Raw genomic sequence first — 22,268 nt, forward strand, 5'->3', positions numbered from 1 at the left:
ACGACCCTGTGCTGCTCTTACTGAAGGCGGATTTGAGGACCTGGCTTCACGCACACTGAGAAGAGCGTTTAGGTCCCTAGTGCTGGTCCGGGCCGTGATTGAGCCTCTCTTCCCCGAGTGAGCATAGAGCGCGGGGTCTCCCCCGAGGGTGGGAGGGTGTCAGCCAGGCCAAGGAGGCGCGAAGAGCGGCGGCCGCCAAGGGCCCCGGAGCGGCGACTCTTCCTTCCGCCAGTAGGGGGCAGCCGCGGCTGCCGCCGGTGTGTCGGGTGAGCCGCAGCCCAGCGCCGCACGCAGCGCTGGAGGAGCGCCAGAAGGACCCCTGGAGGTCACGCGCGCGCAGGCGGCCGCGACGCCCCGAGACGGGGCACTTCCCGCCCAAGTCACCCAAGGGTCCGTGCTAATGTGGTGTGGCCCCACCCCATTCCCTCGTCCCCAGCTCTTCCCTAAAGCCCAAGAGGCCAGTTCAAGGAGCTCTAGAACCCAGGTGGTTTGGGCCCCTGCAAGGTTCCGCGGGAGGTGTGGGTGCCAGTCCTGGCTGTGCCACTGCGGTGCTGTGTGACCTTGGGCAGGTCGTTACCCTTTCCAGCCCCAGCTCCCGTCCACTGTCCTTGGGAGAACGCGCGGGCAGCCGACACGTTCTGTGACTGTGGTGAGGGTACCACCTTCATTGCAGCGTGCCCGGGGCCTAGGCGGGCCAGAGTCAGCCCAGCCCGAGCGAGAGCCTGTCCTGGACCCCAGTGCGTGTGGGGTCCGGACCCCTTTCCCGGAGCACTCGCCGAGCCGGCTGGGAGCGGAGCGTCCGGAGCCCGGCAGGGGGTGCTGCCGCATCGTGCGCGGCTTCCCCGCGCGTCCTCCCAAGGACAGTGTGGACGCGGCGGGCGGCGCGGGGCAGTGCAGGCTGAGTGAGGTCCGGCCGCGCCCACACCAGCGCTGCGGGGCGGAGGTCGGCAACACCGTCTGGGGCGTCGACGGGGCAGGGCGAGTCGTCTGGCGCCCCAGCTGGCCTTTAGCTGGTTTCTGGTTCTGGGTGTGGTTCTGGGTGTGGGGTGACGGGGTGGCGGGGTGGGGATGGGGTCTACCAAACCAGCGCTGGGGGCCCAGGCTTTGCTGCGTGACCTTGAGCGGTCACTGTTCTGTCCGGGCCTCTGTTTCCTGTCTCTGTAATGCGGGGTTCTTGAGGAAACCAATTCATATTGTATGTGAAAGTGCTTCAGGAAATCTGAGGCCCGGGCTGGATGCAAATGGAAAGGCTTTTTCTTTATCGAAAAACAGCCATCTCCTGCCTCACCCAATCCATCCTCCCAGTTCTGCACTCTGATGGCAACCACTTTAGCCACTTTTACCTGTATTTTCTGGCATTTACCCTCATACTTCAAAATAATATGCTCATGCTGCGATTTCTTAATTTACCAACGCTAGACTTTATCTGTTGTCTCCCTGTTAGAATAAATAAGGAATTAGCTGTCTTCCAGCTCCATGCGCATGCCCGGTATATCTGAAGCACTATTTTTAGGTAATTCAGTGATCAGCATTCCTTTTAAGAAAATGTAGCTGTTAGTTTTCCCAAAACCTGTATCAGAACTGCCGCGGCTTCTCATCCTATAGCTTCCCGACAAAACCTCCTCTGTCATGTTCGGTATTCTGCCTTGAGGAATGCTCCCTCCCAAACTGCACTACCCAGCTGTCTGCAGGAACCCTCTGGTCCAAGGGTGTCTCTCCAGGATCATTTCATGGTCCTCTGTCTCTATTGGTTTGCTCCCTTCTTTTGAAAACTTTAATTGCTTCCTAAGAAATTGGGCAGGGGTGGGGGAATTTTCATCCATGTGGACTTTTCCGTATTCTGCCCTTGCACTTGATCAATAATTCAGCTAAGCATAGAATTCTGGGTTGGAAATCATTCTCCTTTATACATGGGTGCCTTGCACTGTCTCGAACACCTAGAGTGACCCTTGAGAAGCTTCATGCCTTCTGATTGATGTTCCTTATGTGCAGCTTTTCTTTCTCTCTGGCTGTTTTTGAGGATTTTTTTTTAATCTTTGGAATTCTGGAATTTCACAAAACATGTCACGTGGTGGCTTTTATCATTCATTGTGCTAGGCTCTGGGTGGCCCTTTTCAATGTGGAAACTTGTCTTTCAGTCCTGTGAAACTTTATTTTTCCTTAGTAGTCTTCTGTCTGCTTGCTCTCCACAACTCCTGCGAGTTGGAGCTTGGGCCTCCAGCACTGCTTTTCCTGTGTCTTTTCACTTTTCTGTATTTCCCTTCTGCTTGTCTTTCTCTTCTACTCTCTAGGCTATTTCGTTATATATATGTCCCAACCATTCTACTGAATTTTTAATTTCAGCTATCATACTTGTTCATTCTCTGTTCTTCCTTCCCCCCACCCCACAACATAGATACAGCCTCTGTATTTATCTCTCTGAGGATATCAATAGTGATTTTTTCCCCTCCTGTTTGCTGACTTATCTCTGTCTCCTCCAGCTTCCCTCTTTTGTTTGGTTGCTTTATTGTGGTCTCTATGTGGTTCTGCATCTCTCCTCCTGTTGGATGGAGGCTTCTTTAATCTTTACTGGTCCTTGGCTTTTGTCCATAGTTAAGGATAAGTGTCCAAGAAGTTGACTGGCATTGGATGTCTGTGAAGGCAGATGGGGCTGATTTCCCTCTGGGTGGACCAGACAGGACTTGGCCTTTTGTTTTGTGGTGGGGGGTGGGGGGGGGGACACATAAATATCAAAAAAGGGGAGTTCTTTTCTTTGGGACTGCCCTGTTTCTTCAGTAAGGTAGGATGGATATGGTGAAGAGGATGGATTCTGGAGTCAGATCACTTGGGTTTGAATCTCAACTCTGCCACTTTCTAGCTATATGACCATGGACAAGTCACTTAATCTTTCTCTGCCTGTTTCCTATCTGTAAATTAGGCCTAATAAGAATAGTACTGCATGGGTTGTTGAGTTTATTTATGTAAAGTTTTTAACCTGGCATATAGTGATAGGTCTGGAGTCACTGCCATGTTTTTTATAGAGTGGGAAGATGGCTGGGGCAGGGGGATCTGGCTGTTCCCTAAGCAGATTCTCAGTTAATCCTGCTGTTTTCAGCCCTTTCTGGCCTTCAAATCTCATGCCCTTTTCCCCCTCTACAGGCAGTTGCCTTTCTTCTCATTGGTACATCTTCTGCAGGTCTTATCTAACTCAGTAGAAACCAGTTGACTAATCAAAAAAAATTGTTTCAAGCAATAAATCATTAAAAATGATTTTATTTTATTTTGACTGAAAACATACTGATGCCTATTCCATTTTCTTTGAGTATGGACCTGTTAGTTGGAATTCTATAAGGTCTTTCTTGCACAAATCCCAATGCATAAAACATTGTCTACCGTTTCCAGGTTCACCTTTATTGTGCAACTAAAACTTAAAAGGCGCTTATGGAACAATCTGAGTACGGATTCCTTCTAGATTTATGTGATTTCCTCCAAGTCTATTACAACTGCTTGTCTGTAACTCTGATAAACATTTTTTCTTAAATGGCAGTCTGCTTTCATTGAGTCTTTCAAAGTGTCCAACATAGTTTTTCATAAAACAACTCCCTTTTTACAACCATATTTTATTGGCTTATTAATATTAAATGGAATCACATAATTACAAAAGCAAGTGCCACTGGCATAAACAAGTTTGGGAATAAGCAATTGTTTCTGGGAAAGCAGACAGATTAACTGGAAGAGATGTATTTGGGCATTGGAAGGAACAGCCTACCTGACGAGGTTTTCAGCCCATAATGTTTGTAGAGAGACTGGCGAGTGTGGCTCCCCTGAGAATGCTCACCCAGTGTTGGTGGATCATGAAAGCTTAGGTTGTGTTGTGGCTTCTACCACTCACACCTCCATCTCCCTTTAATCTTATAGAAATTTGTTGAACTCTGTCATCCGTAAATGACTCCTCTTCCTTTCTTCCTGTCCTTATGGGTTTATATCTTCTCTTTTCCTGTCATTTTAAGGGGAGAGAGTATAGAGAAGGCAAGAAGATAAGCCTTAAAGTTCAGTTTTTATCCAATTCGTTTTTATCCAGACAATTTTATCCAGTCTTTTTTATTTAAGACTCCCAATATCCAGTAAGCAGCAGATCTCCACAAAGGTGACAAAGCTGTAACTGACAGAAGCAAGTTTGAAACTCAGGTCTCTCTGAAGTTGTAGTGGATACTGTGGTGTTTCTGTCTAGATCCCCTCTCCAGGGTCGACACAGCACCCGCCACCTGCTGGGGATTTTGGTTGCTGGCTAGTCCTGTGTCAGCTCACTGGAAATTGCCATTGGCTATGGGAACTGCCTCACTCTAGCATACTCTTCCCTTCAGGGGTGGCTGTGACCATGATTGGCTGAGGCAGGGATATAAAAGCCCAACCCTCTTTCCCCAACTTGAGACAATTCTGAGGGGCCACCCTAGCTCCAAAGTTCCATAGAGGATAGACTGAGATGTTGTAATTCATTATGGGTCAGCTTGGCCCCATGCCCAGCTGCAGGTGCAACTCCAAAGAGCACTCTCCAGTGAGCCTTCTGCACACAACTCTTAGTTCCAGAATCTATCTCTAGGAAGCCCAATATAAGGCAGAGGCCATAGTCTGTGCTCATCCTGGCACCTCTTCAGGTAGTGGAGACTCAGTTCCCAGGCTATTTTGGGGCAGGATTCATTAGCAAGGAGAAGACTATGATAGTGTCTCACACAAGACCAGGAAAGAAAGGAGAGAAGACTCATGTTTGGTATTGAGTAGATGCTCAGGTCATGTCTGTTGTTGGTGATGGCACCGTAGAATGGCCCTGGGTAGGAGGCACCAGGCTTGAATTGTCTAAATAATAAATAACCACCATCCAGGAATTGTAACGTACTCAGGAGTTTGCATGCCATGTGTGCTTGCATGTTGCTGTGTGATGCATGTGTGACTGCAGGCCCCACCTTACAAATAGGGAATCAAAGGCTTTCTAGGGTCACTTGCCCAGGGAGTGCAGGGCTGGGCTCAGCTCCAGGGTCCTCTGACTGACTCTCCATTCCCTGCTTTCTCAGGTGGCTCTACTGGGCACTAGTGAGTGACCTCAGCTCTGTAGGCTTCAGTTACTCTCTGGCAGGAGAAGTGAAGTCGTTTAATCTGAGAAGCATTCTGGGACCCACATCAGGGTCTCCTCCCTTTTCCAGTGGTTTCCAAGGTATCGACTGCTGCATCACAGTTGAATCACCATGGGACTGAGGAAACTGTCACAGAAGCAGATCTGGCTTATGGACAGGAAACACAAGGGAGAGATAAGCAACCACTCTCCAGGATAAAAAGCATAAGGAAGGGATCTCCATGGCAGTGTTGGAACTTGTTTTTTTGTTTAGTTTTGATGTTTTTCTTTACTGACCCAGAGATGATCTTTCCAAGACACACTGATTTCTGGTTGGATATTTAAACAACGGTGTGTGGCATTTCAGAGTCAGCATTTCCAGGCTGCTTCTGCTCTGTCTTCATGGCATCACTGGCCTCCATCTGAACAATTGCGACTTCTTCATTATCTCTCTTTTGTTGTTGTTTGGAAATATTTTTATTTTGTCTCTGCTCTCTAAAAAATGTTTTATTATTGAAAATTCAAACTTATACAACAATAGAGAGAATAACATGGTGAACCCAATGTACCTGTCAGCGAGTTTCAACAGTTATCAGCCCGTGGCCAATCTTGTTTCACCTGCTGCTGCTCACTATTCTCATCCTAACCTGCCTCCAGGTTGTTTTGAAACAAAACCCAAACAGCATATCATCACATCTATCAATATAATGATGCATTAAAATATATAATTATAATATCATTACCATACCTAAAAATAATAAAAAATTTCCTAATATTATAAAATATATAGTGTTTAAACTTCCTAGGTTAACTTATAATTTTATTTTATTGTTTTACAATTTGTTTGATTCAGGATCCCAATAATTTTATATGTTGCAATTGGCTCATAGTGTCTTTATTTGTTTTTAATGTATATGCTCATCCCTCTTCTTATTTTTCCTCAGCTGTGTATTTGTTGAAGAAACTGGGTTGTTTATCCATTTTCCACATTTGGATTTTGCTGAATGAATCCCATGGTGGTGTTTAATGTGTTCATCTGTTCCCTGAGTTTCCTGTATATCACTAGCTGCATCTAGAGGTCTCATCAGATTCAGATTTGATTTTTGGCAAGAACGCCTTGGAGGTGGTGCTGCAAACTTTTACCAAGGAGCACAAACTGCCTAATTGTCATCTCTCTTTTTGTTATTAGCAGCCGTTGATGATTACTGACTAGATCCATTATTTCTTCAGAATTTGCATATTAGTAATATTTTTTATTTATTTATTTTGAGACAGTCTTGCGCCAATGCAGTGGCATGATCACGGCTCACTGCAGCCTCGACTTCCCAGCTCACGTGATCCTCCTACCTCGATCTCCCGAGTAGCTGAGACTACAGGCATGCACCACCAAGGCAAGCTAATTTTTTGTATTTTTTGTAGAGATGAGGTTTCCCCATGTTGCCCAGGCTGGTCTCGAACTCCTGGGCTCAAGTGATCTGCCACCTTGGCCTCCCGAAGTGCTGGGATTACAGGTGTGAGCCCCTGCACTTAGCTGTAATCATTTATCGTTTTTTTGTTTGTTAGCTGGACTTTTATAAAGGGTAACATCCTTTCATAAACTACTTGGTTAGCCTGAGGTACTGTTCATTCAGGGAAGGCAGGGTAAATGCTTGATTCTCCCTATTTGTTTTCAGTTTTAAAAATAATGAATTTGTTCTCTAGCATTATCCAAAGGTAATCAATGAGATTACTTTGTATCATTATGAACTCATAATGAGTTCATATGGGTTTAAATACATAAGATGTGTTTCAATCCATTTCAGTTTTTATCCTTTTTTTTCAGGCTTAATTCACTTTATTTTTCTTATATAAAAACCCTATGTTGTAGCCACAGCTGGAGCCTGGGTCTACTGCACAGAGACTCTGGTGTGGGTCTTGACGAGGTGGTCAGTGAATTCCTGATCGGGAGACTTGGTGAATACAGTCTTCTTCCAGAGGTTGGGGGTCAGGTAGCTGTAGGTCTTAGGGATGGCGTCAAAGGTGGCCTTGGTGAAGTTGCCCAGGGTGGCAGTGCAGCCCTGGGCTGAGGTGTAGCAGTCATTGATACCAGCCATCATGAGCAACTTCTTGGGCACAGACACCGAGACGATGCCAGTGCCCCTGGGTGGAGGGATGAGGCGCACCAGCACAGAGCTGCAACAGCCTGTCACCTTGCAAGGGACGGTGTGGGGCTTGCCGATCTTGTTCCCCCAGTAGCCTCTGCGCACGAGGACAATGGAGAGCTTGGTCAGGATGATGGCTCCACTGAAGCTTGGCCAGATTAAGAGCTCAAGGGGCTTTCTCTAGAGCTGGGGAATCAGGATCCTAAGTAAAGATAGAGCAATACAAGGTGTTCTCTGATGAAAGATTTTACAGCTGATTTATCAAATGAGGGACCAGAGAGGAAGAATGGTGAGGGCTCAGAAGAGGGAGGGGACTGGGGCAGGCAGGGCGGGCTCCTTGGAGGCAACAGAGATTGGAATGAGCATGGGAAGATGGGGATGTGGATGAATGTAATGGAGGTGCACTGTGTCTGGTGCTGTAGGGAGGAGAGACCTGGGCCTGAAACACCAGATTAAAGGATTTGGGTTGAATCCCAAGGCACAGTGTCTGTGTGAATCCTTAGAGCCAGGTCTTGCTGCCTGCTGTAGCCAGCAAGGGGCTGGCCTGGCTGGAGCAGAGACACAGGGACAGCAAGAAATGAAGTGGGAGGGCTCGGGGCCTGCAGCATGTACTGCAGCTCCCATGCCAGCCGCAGAGGACTGGGCCCACCCAGAGGCCCTGGGGGAATCTGGGGGCCCCTCTATTTTCTTTCAGAGGAGAGGTGTTCTGAGGGATCTTTTCTGGGCCAGGGGCTTCTAGAGACTTCAGAGGTGACCAAGGTCTGCCCATGGCTGTGGCCTTTCTTTCTCCCCCACTGCCGTCTGGGCTCCATTCCTGCTCTTCTTAAGACACTGGTCAGCCTCTCTCCTTCATCCTTGGTCTCCTTCTCTGTTTATCCAGGTGCAGAGGGGCTGTGTTGCCAATGTTTGGGACTTCCATTTGGTCATGGGCTGAACTAATAAGTTGGGGGCCTGCTTAGTTTCTGACCAGAGGGGTTCACCTCATCCAGGTAAGGAGACTTCACCATAGGCCTGCTCAATTTTCAGCACTGAGTTTGGGGCCAAAGCTTCTGTTAAAAATCAGTGTCACTTAACTTTCTATTTTCTAATTATTGTCCTGGTTACTTTCTTTACTCAAGGACTTGAAGAAGGTGAAGGCAGGGCAGGTTTGGGCATAATAACCTTCAGTAGCACTTGGGTTCACCCTGGTTTCTAATAGTGTCCCCTGACCCATCAGGATAAACATGCTCAGTGCTTATTCAGGTGGGCTCCAAATCTCACTGAGGCCTTGGTCTCACTTTGCTGAGAAGAGATTTTCATCATCATCATCATCATCATCATTATCATCATCATCACCACCATCATCATAACCTTCAAATAGTTTCCATTTACTGAGCACACCTGTGTGGACCAGGTCTTGTGTTAGGTACTTTATGCCCAATAGGTCATGGGATCCTTGAATAACTGTGCAAGGCAGGTGTTAGCATCCCTGGAGAAGGACAGGTGAGGAAATGGAGGCTCAGAGAGGGGAAGTCAAAGTCACACAGCTGCCGACTGTGTGAATAGAAGGTAATGCCCAGTGCTTCCAGCTCTTGGTGCAGGACTGTCAGTGGTGTCACCAGAGCAGAAGTGTCACCATCCCATGGCTAATGTGGTCTTGGGCTTTTAGAGAGAAATTGAGGCAAACAGCAGGTCTAGTTCAGTGTGTAAGTTTGTAGACTTGGCTGGCCTATTCAAACCCTTGGCCACCATCAGAGCCACCTGCCCTCCTCTCAGGGTACTGTTTCCTGCCTTGAGGGAGCTTCTGGGGTCTGCTAAATTAATTGTGTATGAAAGCAGAAGGAGCTGATAGGGTCTGTGGGACCTGTGTAATCCAGGGCTTGCCACCTGGCCTCCTTGGTGGCAAGGAGAGGTGGGATTTGAACTCAGTTCTCTATTGGCTGCTAAGAGTTTTGTAATGGTAGTGGTGGCAGCATAAGATGGTGTGTGTTGATTTCACATGAATAAGGGCTCTGGGCAATTCTGGCATGCAATGATTCAGGCTGTTTGCAGGAGACAGATCAGGGGAGGTTAAACCAGCTGGAGATGTTACATTTACCAAAGGACATGACAGAGAAGAGAAATAAAGGGTGGGTTCTCAGGAGGGATGGCAGGTGGTGGCAGAGGCAGCACCTAGCAAACAGCTCTTGGGCACCTGCTCCATGCCAGGCTCTGGACTGGTCTCTGTGCTGGTTTCCAAGGCCCCAGCTATGGAGCTGACCTATGTTCACCCTTGGGGAGCTCAATCAGGGAAAGACAGACATCCTGAAGGATACCAGTTGTGTGCTATGCTCTCTTAGGATGTGGAGTTTGCATTCTTAAGAAATCTTGTATTATAAAAAATTGAATTATAGAGACAATTGCTTCAATGGGGAAAATGAGGTTAGGGGTTTGAGAGTGTCAGATGCCATAAAAATGTTATTTTTCCTTCAGGAATGTCAATAATAAAGGTGCTTTTACAGCTATAAGTGTATGGCTGTAAAAGATGAACATCACAGAGCAAATCCAGTTTTAGACTTCCTCATGATTTTGTTCAAGAGGAACAGCCTTTTTTCCCCTGTCACCCAGCACTATCACTAGCTCAGACCTCCAGTCACCTTGACAATCCTCTGCTGGAGTAACAAAGCATCGAGTCCCTCTAAGGAGGCATCCTAAAGACATCAGGACACACCTTCTTCAGCGCCTACCATCTCCTTCTCTAGTTCACCTGTAGCAGATTCCTCCCCTCCACTGTGTTATAACTAACTGTGATCTGCTCAGTATAAATTGCGCTCTTTAATTAAAGGATCATATTGTATTTAATTTGCACTGAAAAATCCCACCATAGGAGAAATTCTTGGAGGTTATGAGAACATTAATGGTGGTATGTAGAGGCAGTGTCATGTCACAATTAAGGGTGGGGCCTCTGGAGCCAGTCTTCCCGAGGTGAAATCCTAACTTTGCCACTTACTAGCCATGTGAACTTGGGCAAGTGACCTAATCCTCTGCATTTCATCTCTAAATTGGGGAGAATAGAAGCATCTATTTCATGTAGTAGCCAAGATTAGAAGAGGTAATGATTGTGGTGGCTCACTACAGAGCCTAGCACATGATTAGCACTCAGTAAATGCCAACAGTATCACAGGGCAGAGAGAGGAGGGGTCTATTTTAGCCTGTAGTGTGGGGTGTCTGTGAAGGAGGAGAGATTGGAGCTGGACTTAAAGGGTGGTTGACATTGGACAGGAGGATGAAGCAGAGGGAACAGAGAGACATAGCAAAGCTCTTTTGAAGTCCCCGAAGGAGTCGGGAATAACCAAGACCTTGGTTTCTACTGAACACCAGCTGCTGTAACAGCTAAAACTCTAAAAGGTCAATAGCTTAGTGTAATAGATGTTAATTTCTCGCTCACATAAAGTTCAATCTGTGGCAATGGAGGAGGAAGGGTACTCTGCACCTTACCATTATTCAGTAACACGGGCTAACGGAGGCTCTGCCATTGTCCATGTGGCTTCCAAGGTCACACTGGGCACTGACATCCAGCCCGCAAATGGGGAAAGAGAGCATACAGGATGATGCAAGAAGTTTTTATGGGCCAAGCTTAGAAGTGGCACTCATCACTTCCTCTTACATTTCACTGGCTAGAACTTAACACATGGACATCTGCAAGGCAGTCTGCAGACTATAGTTTAGATGTGTTCCCAGAAGGAAAGTGAAATGGATTTGGTGACTAGCTAACCAGTCTCCTGCCCCAGGTTCTGGGACTAAAAGATGCACCAGCCCAGAGAAGCAGCAGTCCAAAGGTGAGGACTCTGATTCTGAGCAATGAGCTTGACCTTGACTCTAAGGCAGTGGGGGGAAGCCGGGGGCACTGAAAGGTGTTCATCAGGAAAGTGATGTGATCAGGAAGTGCCAGAGGACTAACTGGCTTATTCCAGCTGCAAGGTAGATATGGGAGGGTGAGGAAGAGAGGTTGGATAACCAGTTAAGGGCTGTTACAAGGATTTAGGTAAGAGTTGATGAGGCCAGCACTCAGCCGTGGCCATAGGAATGGAAAGGAGGGTGGCTCTCAGAGAGTTCACTGGGCAAATTACTTAGAAGACAACTGTTATTCCATGAATCTAGTGCTCAGGGCTGTGGAGCATATAAAAGGAAAAAAATCCCAGCCCTATCTATTGAGAGCTTTTACTCTATTTGTGGACATAAAACTGAGAAAGATGACTTTGTATCAAAACTTTGGAGTAAGCTGGCCAGGGTCATCCTAGAGTGGCTTTCGATGGCCTCGAACACTCTCATCTCACTCCTTCTCTCTCTCTGTATATATATTTAATCTTTGCTTCTCTTTACATATGACTTCATTGTCCTAGGTGGACTGTCCCCACCAAGCTAGAACAATAGCCAAAGCTAAGCCCAGGCTTACATTTACACATCCCAGCAACAAAGAGGTAGAAATGTCTGATAATGGGTTAGAGTGGTGGTTCTCTCTAGTGTGCATCAGAATGACCCAGAGGGTTTGTTTCAACACAAACCGCTAGGCCCCAGAATTTCTAATTTAGTTAAGTGTGTTAGTTCCCTAGAGCTTCCATAACAAAGTGCCACAGACTGGGTGGCTTAAACCACAGAAATGTATTTCCTTACATTTCTGGAGACTAGAAGTCTGAGATTGAGCTTTCAAAAAGGTTGATTTCTCCTGAGGCCTCTCTCCTTGGCTTGTAGATGGCTATCTTCTCCTTGTGTCTTCACATGGTCTTCCCTCTGTGTGTGTCTATGTCCCAATCTCCTCTTCTCATAGGGACACCAGTCATATTGGATTAGGGCCCACCTCAACGACCTCATTTTACTTAATTTTTTTAAAGACGCTATCTCTAAATACAGTTACATTCTGAGGTACTTGGGGTTAGAACTTGAACATGTGAATTTGGTGGGGAGGACATAATTCAGCTTATAACAGTAGGCCTTGGGTGGAGCCCTAGAATGTGCATTTGTTTTTTTCTCTTTCCCTTTTATTTTAATTTCAAGATGTACATGTACAGATTTGTTACATGGGTAAATTGCATGTTGCTGGGGTTTGGTGTACAGATAATTTTGTCACCCAGGTAATCAGCATAATAGCCAATAGATAATTTTTCAATCCTTACCTTCCTCCTACCCTTCACTCTCAAGTAGGTCCCAGTGCCTATTGTTCCCTTCTTTGTGTCCATGTGTACTCAGTGTTTATCTCCCACTTATAAGTGAGAACATGAGGTACTTGGCTTTCTGTTCTTGCATTGATTCACTTAGGATAATGGCCTCCAGCTCCATCCATGTTGCTGCAAAGGCCATGATCTCATTTTTAAAAAAATAGCTGCATAGTATTCCATGATATATATGTACCACATTTTCTTTATCCTGTTGATGGGCATCTAGGTTGATTCCAAGTCTTTGCTATTGTGAATAGTGGTGCAATGAACATATGCATGCATGTGTCTTTATGGTAGAATGATTCTATTCCTTTGGGTATATACCCAATAATGAAATTGCTGGGTTGAAGGGTAGTTCTATTTTAAGTTCTTTGAGAAGTCTCTAGACTATTTTCCACAATGGCTGAACTAATTTACATTCCCACCAGCAGTGTATAAGTGTTTCTTTACTCTGCAACCTCGCCAGCATCAGTTATTTTCTGACTTTTGCATCACAGCCACAGAATGTGATAGAATGTGCATTTTTTTTTTTTTCCTTTCTTTTGAGACAGAGTCTTACTCTGTCACCCAGGCTAGAGTGCAGTGGTGAAATCTTGGCTCACTGCAACCTCCGCCTCCAAGTTCAAGTGATTCTTGTGCCTCAGCCTCCCAAGTAGCTGGGATTATAGGTGCGTGCCATCGTGCCTGGCTAATTTTTGTATTTTTAGTAGCAATGGGGTTTCATCATGTTGACCAGGCTGGTCTCGAACTTCTGACCTCAAGTGATCTGCCCACCTCAGCCTCCCCAAGTGCCAGGATTACAGGTGTGAGCCACCGCGCCCGGCCAGAGTGTGCATTTCTAACAAGTTCCCAGCTGCTGTTGCTGCTGCTGTTGGTCCAGGGACCACACCTGGAGAACCACTGACTTAGAGTGGTTAGCCCTTGCCCTGGTATACATATGCATTTGAATAAGAGCAGATTTGGGCTCAGGAAATTAGGAATGCCATACATTTTTAGCTGGCCAATGGGAGAGAAGATTTTGAGCTGAGAGACTTCTGGCATTTCCCAAACCACATGACGCTGGTATTACGGCCTTTCAGCAGAATGTAGCAAAAGAAAGGGCTCAGATTTTCACATGAGAGACATTGTACATCCAATCCTAGCTTTGCCCCTTCTGAGTTAAATGTGAATAAGCCACATAACAACTCTGAGTTTCAAATTCCTCACCCATAAACTATACCTATAGGGTAGTTGTAGGAGTTAAGTGTAATAATTTATGTAAAGGGCCTGGCACTGAATGGTAACTGTTACCATTGTTATTCATTTATTCGTTTGCTCATCAAATACATGAGTAGAAGTCAGAAGACCTGGGGTCTAGTCCCAGCTCTGGAACTTAGCTGTGTGCCCTTATGTCCCATGTAACCTTCTTGAGCCTCAGTGTTTTCACCTGTCAAACAAGGAAGACTATCTCTTTCCTACTGCCCCAATCATGGTTGTTTTGAGGACCAAAAATAAGAATATGAAAATGCAAGATTGACTGTGCCATGCTATACAATAGAAATACTAATTTTTTTTTTTTTTTTTTTGGTAATAGTCACCAATAGGAGTAACTGCCTGACTCATAACAATTCCTTCTTCTTTAGGAACAGTGTCTGCACTAACTAATCCCATCCACTTGGCTAGAGGTGCACCCCTAACTTAGTTGGGTTGATTAAGGGGCTTTCTTGGGATTTTAAAAACTGGAATGAAGGGAAGAAAGTCCTAGGTCTTTCTGATGGTGGGGGTTGTTGGATATGAGGCATGGGAGGTATAGGTGGTTTCATTTTGTGCCATATGGGGGAATGTCACTTCTGCCATGGATGAAATAATTCTGATATGCAGAAAGAGGTCAAGATGAGTGAAGAGAGGCCTGGGGCATTTGAGTCCCTGGTTTCTGACATTTCTGAGGCCCAGCTGCACCTCAGTCATAGGAGATACTTCAGTATTCTCCTTTTGAATTTATTTTAAATTTACTTTTTTTTTTTTGGTAGAGATAGGGTCTCACTGTGTTGCCCAGGCTGGTCTTGAACTCCTGGGCTCAAGTGATCCTCCTGCCTCAGCCTCCCAAAGTGCTGGGATTACAGGTGTGAGCCGCTGTGCCTGGCCTCCTTCCTCTTGAAATCTAGCCAAGTTTCAGCTGGTTTTCCAAAACTCGTAACTCTGATAAATACATTATTCACTTAAGAAGTATTCATTGACCACTTACACTCTGCTAGCCTCTGTGCTATAGGCTGGCAAAATGATACATAGTGGGCAAAGCCTTTTTTCAATGCCCCCAGGCCTGTTCTGCCTGTCTCCTCTTTATTCTTTAGCAGGAACCTGCAGAGTCTACACCATCCCCTGCTTAGCCAGACCAATAAACAAAATTGCAGAATCATAGAACTTAGTCTCCTAGAATTAGTAAGCCAGAGAATAAATAAATCTTAATTCTTATAGACTGTAGAGAAAATCCGTGCATGGAAGACATGAAGTGTCACTCTCAACTCACAGTATGCAAAATGACCTTTTTTTTTTATTATTATACTTTAAGTTCTAGGGTACATGTGCACAACGTGCAGGTTTGTTACATATGTATACATGTGCCATGCTGGTGTGCTGCACCCATTAACTCGTCATTTACATTAGGTATATCTCCTAATGCTATCCCTCCCCCCTCCCCCCACCCCATGACAGGCCCCGGGGTGTGATGTTCCCCTTCCTATGTCCATATGTTCTCATTGCTCAATTCCCACCTATGAGTGAGAACATGCGGTGTTTGGTTTTTTGTCCTTGCAATAGTTTGCTGAGAATGATGGTTTCCAGCTTCATCCATGTCTTTAAAAAGGACGTGAACTCATACTTTTTTATGGCTGCATAGTATTCCATGGTGTATATGTGCCACATTTTCTTAATCCAGTCTATCATTGATGGACATTTGGGTTGGTTCCAAGTCTTTGCTATTGTGAATAGTGCCGCAATACTCATACGTGTGCGTGTGTCTTTACTGTAGCATGATTTATAATCCTTTGGGTATATACCCAGTAATGGGATGGCTGGGTCAAATGGTATTTTTAGTTCTAGATCCTTGGGGAATTGCCACACTGTCTTCCACAATGGTTGAACTGTTTACAGTCCCACCAACAGTGTAAAAGTGTTCCTATTTCTCCACATCCTCTCTAGCACCTGTTGTTTCCTGACTTTTTAATGATTGCCATTCTAACTGGTATGAGATGGTATCTCATTGTGGTTTTGCTTTTCATTTCTCTGATGGCCAGTGATGATGAGCGTTTTTTCTTGTGTCTGTTGGCTGCATAAATGTCTTCTTTTGAGAAGTGTCTGTTCATATCGTTTGTCCACTTTTTGATGGGGTTGTTTGATTTTTTCTTGTAAATTTGTTTGAGTTTTTTTGTAGATTCTGGATATTTGTCAGATGAGTAGATTGCAAAAATTTTCTCCCATTCTGTAGGTTGCCTGTTCACTCTGATGGTAGTTTCTTTTGCTGTGCAGAAGCTGCTTTTCACGCTACTCACTGGGCCTCGGGCTAGAGGTAGGAAATGAGGAATATTTCAAGGGAGTCCTCTTGCTTTTAGCCACCACTGAAAGTTGGAATTAATTTCAGCACTTATTTAAAAGTACAGATTTGTAGAATCTGTCCAAACCATCTGAATCAGAATCTGCATGGGCAGGATCTGGGGATCAGTATGTTTAAAAATCTTTAGAAGTGCATCTCATGCAGCCAGCCCATAGGAACACCATGGTGAAGGTCCATATGTTCCTTCCTCTCCTCTTATAAGAACAAGAGAAACTGGACAAGGAGGGGATGAGTGATGTGGCTCAGAGGAGCAAAAACTAGAGGGGCTTAGCTTCATTATCTGTGTGATTTGGAGCAAATTGCTTCCCCTCTCAGAGCCTTGTTTCCTCATCTGAAAATTGGGATTTATGATAACTTTTGCAGCATGGGGTTGTTATGAAGAATAATTTATTCCCTTCTCCTATGTTTAGGGCCCCTCCCACAGAGGGAAGTGAAGGCTTCAGGAGGGTGGGGGTTCAGGCATTTTCCTTGTATCCCCCAAAGGGTTGAAGTGGATAGTCCTGTGGATGCTTGTTGACAGGGCATCCCTTCCTCTCCATCTTCATAGTCACGGTGAGGCCTAATTCTCTGCCACCTGGGTATGGCCCCAGCCTCTTTGTCGGTCTTGCCGGACCCTCCCAGAGGCTCTGTAGCGGGGAAGCTTGGCCCTTCCCAGTGGCTCCTTCTAAAAACTCCATGAAGTGGGCACTCTCTGGCTTGGCTACCCACTTGCCTCGGAGGCCTCTACAGTTCCAGGCCAGCCCCCAGCTGGCTGGCTGGGACTTCCTCCTGGCTTGATTTCTTCTAATGTCCCAATCGAGGCCTCCAAAAGAGCTAATGAGGAATAATACAGACTTTGGCCTGGATGTCAACTCCAGAGATTCTTGATCTCTACTTTGTAACAGAGTGGGCTGAGAGGAGGTATTAATATTTGGAATCCTAGTTGAGTGACCTGAAGCAAGTTTTTAGGGGCCTGAGATTCCTCAGTGCCAAATGGAAGATGCTAGGACTTGTAGGATTCTGTGAAGGTTAGAAATACCACAGATTCAGTGCTTGAAAAGAGGAGTTGTTCACCTAATGGTAGCAAACCTTGTTACTTGGGTACACACCCTCCTCACTAAGATGGGAGCTCTTTGAGGGCAGGGACTGTGCTTTTGTGTAATATAATAGTTCTAGTTTACTGAGCACTTTCTGTGAATTGGGCTGAACTTTTATGGGGTTAACGATTACACTTACCTCATAGGTTGTGTGTGGATTAAATGAAGAAGACTGTGCCCATTTTACAGATAAGGCAACTGAGGCTCAACCAGGTTAATGCTCTTTGTTTGCAGTTTTGTCTTTCTGTGTCCCTGCATAGGGCCTCACACATACTTGAATGACTCTGAGATTGTAGTACCTAGTATGGACATGATGGGCATTTTGGAAGGGACCCAGGCTTCCCTGCCCCTTTCCTTTCCCTATTCTGGCCTCCCTGGCAGGAAGGGAGGTTGTGAGCTTGTTGCTGGGCTGGCACTGAGGGAGGGCCTCAAAAGTCTGGGAGCCAAGTGCAGGGAAGAGGAAACCCATCAGAGGCCCTACCCTTGGTGGGGGGACATTCCAAAGAGCTAAGGAGCAACCTGGGAGAGGTTGAGTCATATTAAAGTGGACACCTGGGGGGTAGGGTGGGGATGGCAGTGGATATGCACACAAACCCACCTCTGCTCTGATCAGCAGAGTTTGCTGTTAATGGCTTTGGTTGGCAGAGAGGCTTGGTTCTCCCTTTGTCTCTTTCTAATTGTGTCTCTTACTGTTCTATTTTTTCTTGGTTTTCTCCAGTGATGAAGCTATACTTGTTTCATTTTCCAGATGGGGCCGCTTGAGGGAAAAGACCTACCCAAGGGCACATAATCTGTACATGAGAGAGAGCCAGATGTAACAGACTGAGTACTGGACTTGGGGTTAAACAGACTGTGAATCCTTCCACCCCATTGGCAAGTTACCTTGGACAAGTTACTTTAATCTCCCTGAGCCTCAATCTGCTCATCTTTAAGATGGAAGTCTTAATAATCTCCTCATAGGGGATTAAACAAGAACATGAACGCACCTTTTCTAACACAGTGTCTGAGATGAGTAGATGTTCAAAATAGGGGTTCATTTGCTTCTTTGATCTTTGGCTCCCACCTTTTTTTCAACTGCCCCAAATCTCTTTCTGCTCACCTTTTCTTGTTCCATGGGGTCTTTACACCACCACGTTAGCATGTGTTTCTGCTACATGGTTATTTCTCTTTTAGAAGCAAGTGAGTGAAGGGAGGGCCCAGTGGGCAGCTCAGAACTCAGTAATAAAACCACACAGAATCCATCTCAAACAAAACGGCAGATTGGCAAGAGTGACCTGCATGTAGTTTTTGATTTCATTTACAGTATGCAAGGACTGTGGGAGGACAGTTGGAGGGGGAGTCAGGAAATGGGGGTTCAAGTCCATGGAGTGGCTATGTGATGCTGGGCTGGCCCCTTTTCCTCTCTGGGCCTCAGTTTCCCCATGTGACAATAAGGGGTCAGGCCAGGGAATATTCTGACACTCTGAATTTTTAATTTTATTCTAATTATATGTTTCAGGGAGGAATAACTGGGCCCTGGATAGAATGTGATGAATGAATATTCTTAATGAGAAGTGGAAATAATTTGTGGTTGAGAGCTGTGCCTCAGATCAGAGTGACAGGATACATGGCTAGGCTATATTTTCCAGCAGATTAAGAGCTGCAGCCCAAGACTCTGAAATATGAAGAAAAAAGGAGAAGATGACAGCATATCTTTTTAAAGAAATATTTTCCAGCCAAGTGGTGCAGCAGAGGACTTCCAGGAATTTGTTCTTGTTCTGTATCAAAGGTGAAGAGTTCGTAGCCTTCAAGGAAACAAGAAACCATGGGATGGAGTGAAGGAAGGTGGCCTGGAACCAGCTGCTGAGCCTCTCTGAGCCCCAGTTTCCTCATCTCTAAAATGGGGCTGATCTCCTCTCCCTCAGACTGTTGTTGCAGGAATTAAAACAGGTGTTGAGTGGGAAAGCATCAGTCCCATAGCAAATGGCCCCTGAGTAGTAGGATCTGAGTTCTGGTTCTGGTCCTGCTGGGGTATGGCTGGTTGAGAGGTCAAAGAGGTAATTAAAGGGATTGCCAGCTTCATTATTGGGAGCTGAGATTCCATTTTAGACCAAGAGTGTGACCAAGGTGGTAACCTTAACATTTCATTTCTTCATATTTATTTATTGAGCCAATATTTTTCAAGCATTTGTCATGTACCTAGTATTTTGTTGCTGCTAGGGTAGACAACAGCCCCCCCGCCGGCCCCTGCCACCACAATGTAGAAAGTACCTCCGCATCCATAGGCCCCTCTCTACCCTGGTCCAGCCCACCCAGCCACTTCCTGAGTAGAGAATGGGGCACAGCATCCCTAACCTCCCTGTTCCCCATCCAGACAAGCACATCCTATCTATTCTGTCTCCTGATGTCATTCACACTGTCCCTCCTCCTGCAGCACCCCATGTTTGGCTTTCCATGTCACCTTCCTCACTGCCTTTCCAATCCAGGTCCCACATAGCAGCCAGAGTGGCCCTTCTAAAGCACAAACCATATCACTCCCTTCTTCAAAACTCTCCAATGGCTCCTTTCTGCCCCTCCTCAGAAAGGAGACAGCCCTTTGCGTGGCTTAGCAGGACCCTCACAACCTGGCCCTGCCCCTTAGCCTCATCACACATAGCGTCTTCAGAGCACACCTTCCCTGGCAGTGCAGTTCATCTGTTTCAAGCTTCTGTGACTTTGCTGGTGGAAAACCACCTAGCCATGCTAACTCCTTTTCTCAGCTGCAGAAAGAGTCTTGGAGGAAGGAAGTGACCATCCAAGATCACATGTGAAATGTGATACAGGCCCTTTTTTATCAGTCTGCTCAGGCTGCTATAACAGAGTACTACAGGATTAAACCACAGAACTTAATTTTCTCACAGTTCAGGAGGCTGCAAGTCCAAAATGGAGATGCCATCAGGGTTGGTTTCTGGTAGGGCCTCTCTTTCTGGTTTGTAGATGGCACCTTCTGGTTGTGTCCCCACAGGGCATTTTTCTCTGTGGGTGCACACTCCTGGCATCTCTACCTCTTCTTAGAAGGATACTAGTCTTATTGGATTAGGGCCCTATACTTATGACCTCATTTAACCTTAATTAGCCCCTTAAAGGTCCTATTTCCAAGTAAAGAAAGTCACACTGGGGATTAGAGCTTCAACATATGAATTCTAGGGGGACAAAATTAAGTCCATAATACCCTTCTTGCTGGAGATCTGAGGCCAGCACACAGAAAATGGTTCAGGGGCGAGAGCAGCTCATGTGTGTCCTGTGGAGCTAATGGGGCAGGGGTGCGAGGAGGAGCTTGGCAGTTAGAGAAGGAAAGGTAGAAGATTGAGACAGCCAGAGACGAGAAGGGGAGGGTCCTGTGGCCTGGAGAGAAGGTAAGAGCAGCCTGTGCAGGGATGTGGGGCCTAGACTAGGAGTGAACACACAGGTTGGGCTATGGAGTGGGGGTAAAGGAGAGGCTGGTGAGTGCAGGTGGGGAGCATGTCTCCTTGTCTGCAGAGCAGGTGGTCACTAAAGGCTGCCTTTACTGTATGAGCTCAGCACCTCTCACCTGGTCCTCACATCACTCTTGAATGTAGGGATGCACACCTCTATTTTTGGGAAGAGGTAAATCCAGTTCCCTAATTGCCTGGCAAGTAGCAGAACCAGGACCTCAATACAGGGGTCCTGATCCCCAGGCTGGGGCCTATTTTCATCTCAGGGTCAGGGCTAGGGTAAGGCAAGTGAAGCACCAAGGAGGCACTTGCACAATCTGGAGGGTGGGGGCTTCCTTAAATTTTGTGCCCTAGGCACCTTGCTCATCTCACCCTAGTCCCGACCCTGACTGGCCTCCTCCTCTGTGGCGACTGCTCTCTTCTCTCTAATCTGTGCAGCAGAGGCAATAGGCTGCAAGTAGCTGCAGTCAGGCTTGGCTTTGCTCCTAACCAAGTGGGAGGCATTAAGTTAATGGCCCTACAGGTCAAATCAATTCAGGTAAAGTTATCACCCTTAGTTTTTCCTGCCCACCTTCGTAGCTAGCCATGCAGTGTTATCTGTTCTCACTCATCTTCTTGGTTCATGTGGCTCCTAGGTCCACTTTCAGCCACTAGCACTTTTTACCCTCTAGCACCTCGGTTTCTCCATCTTCCAAATGTGGATGATAATGATGATTATGCTAGGGATGGTGGTGGTGATAATTCATATGTCATAGGGTTGTATGAGAATAGGTGTATACAGTGAGTATTATAAAAGTGTTAGCAGTTATTAATTCCAATTTTGCCTCACTCCTGCTCAGCGTTCAAAGAATTTTCACACCAAGTTCTCACTGTGGCCCAGAAGGTGGGAGGACAAAAATTAGTATACCCCCTTTAAAGAGGAGGCAAGGAGACTCAGAGAGGCCTTGGGACTTGCTCAAGTCACACAATCAAGAGATGGCAGAGCTAGGTCTGGCACAGAACTGAGGCAGTGTTGGTGGAAAGTGGGTGGGGGACCCCTCTCTCCTCACTCTGCCCCGTGGCCTAGGCAGCTGTTGTCAGAGGCCAGGAGGAACTCAGGACTCATAGCTGGAAACTTGAGTTCAAGACCTAGCGGGAGTGAGGCAAAATTGGAATTAATAACTGCTAGCACTTTTATAATACTTACTGTATGCATCTGTTCTCATAAAACCCTATGACATATGAATTATCACCACCATCATCACTATCATAATCATTGTTGTTATCCACATTTGGAAGATGAAGAAACTGAGGCGCTAGAGGGTAAGTAGCTTGCCTAAGGCCACATAGCTAATAAATGGTAAACTGAGTTCAAACCCCTACAATCCAGCTCTAGATCTGTGCCCTTAACCACAGTGCTATTTTTTTCCTCTGGGTCTTTTTCTACCTATTTTTAAATGTTAATTAAGAATGATAAGTTGCTTACTAAGGGCCCGACAATTTACATATTTTTTTATTTGATCATCCTGAGATGATGGAAATTATTCACCCATTTTGCAGATGAAAAAGTTGACACTTAAAAAGGGGCTTATAACTAGTAAGTGGAGGCTCAGGACTCAAGCCTAGCTCTGTCTGGTTCTAAAATAATAACAATAGTAATGACAATAATGATAATATTTATATTAGTAACAGTTACTGGCCAGACATTACACTCAGAGTCAAGAGTGCATTGTCTCTGGTCTCTAATTTGTGTGTGACCTTTTACCCGCTCCTTTTTTTTTTTTTTTTG

The 22,268-nt window shown here is 45.9% G+C and overlaps 1 protein-coding gene and 2 long non-coding RNA genes across 3 annotated transcripts in view; 2 read left to right on the top strand and 1 right to left on the bottom strand.

The window, feature by feature from the left end:
- The first annotated feature begins 286 nt into the window (after positions 1-286).
- The window catches only part of LOC134757290 (uncharacterized), a 69,558-nt gene continuing 47,576 nt past the window's right edge, over positions 287-22,268 (top strand). The window contains exons 1-2 of the long non-coding RNA XR_010131091.1: positions 287-390; positions 8,108-8,216. This is a non-coding gene — a long non-coding RNA (uncharacterized lncRNA). The remainder of the gene's footprint in view (positions 391-8,107; positions 8,217-22,268) is intronic.
- Positions 6,940-7,996, bottom strand: LOC101153405 (small ribosomal subunit protein uS5-like). Its single transcript, XM_063706746.1, has 2 exons — positions 7,877-7,996; positions 6,940-7,407 (listed from the first exon to the last, which is right to left on the bottom strand). Exons 1-2 carry the CDS (start codon positions 7,994-7,996, stop codon positions 6,973-6,975), a joined length of 555 nt encoding a protein of 184 aa, XP_063562816.1. The 3' UTR covers positions 6,940-6,972.
- LOC101152076 (uncharacterized) lies at positions 10,172-19,013 on the top strand. Its single transcript, XR_010131090.1, has 4 exons — positions 10,172-10,297; positions 10,867-11,024; positions 17,815-17,943; positions 18,569-19,013. It is a non-coding gene; the product is annotated as an uncharacterized lncRNA (long non-coding RNA).

Source organism: Gorilla gorilla, chromosome 1 (genome assembly GCF_029281585.2).
Source record: "Gorilla gorilla gorilla isolate KB3781 chromosome 1, NHGRI_mGorGor1-v2.1_pri, whole genome shotgun sequence".
Classification (NCBI taxonomy): Eukaryota; Metazoa; Chordata; class Mammalia; order Primates; family Hominidae; genus Gorilla; species Gorilla gorilla.

Excerpts from the sequence above, each read along its gene's own strand:
- LOC101153405 (XM_063706746.1), bottom strand. The coding sequence starts at position 7,996 with ATGGGCAGACCTTGGTCACCTCTGAAGTCTCTAGAAGCCCCTGGCCCA. Across the intron at positions 7,408-7,876 it reads GATTCCCCCAGGGCCTCTGG|AGAAAGCCCCTTGAGCTCTT; the intron begins GTGGGCCCAGTC and ends CCCCAGCTCTAG.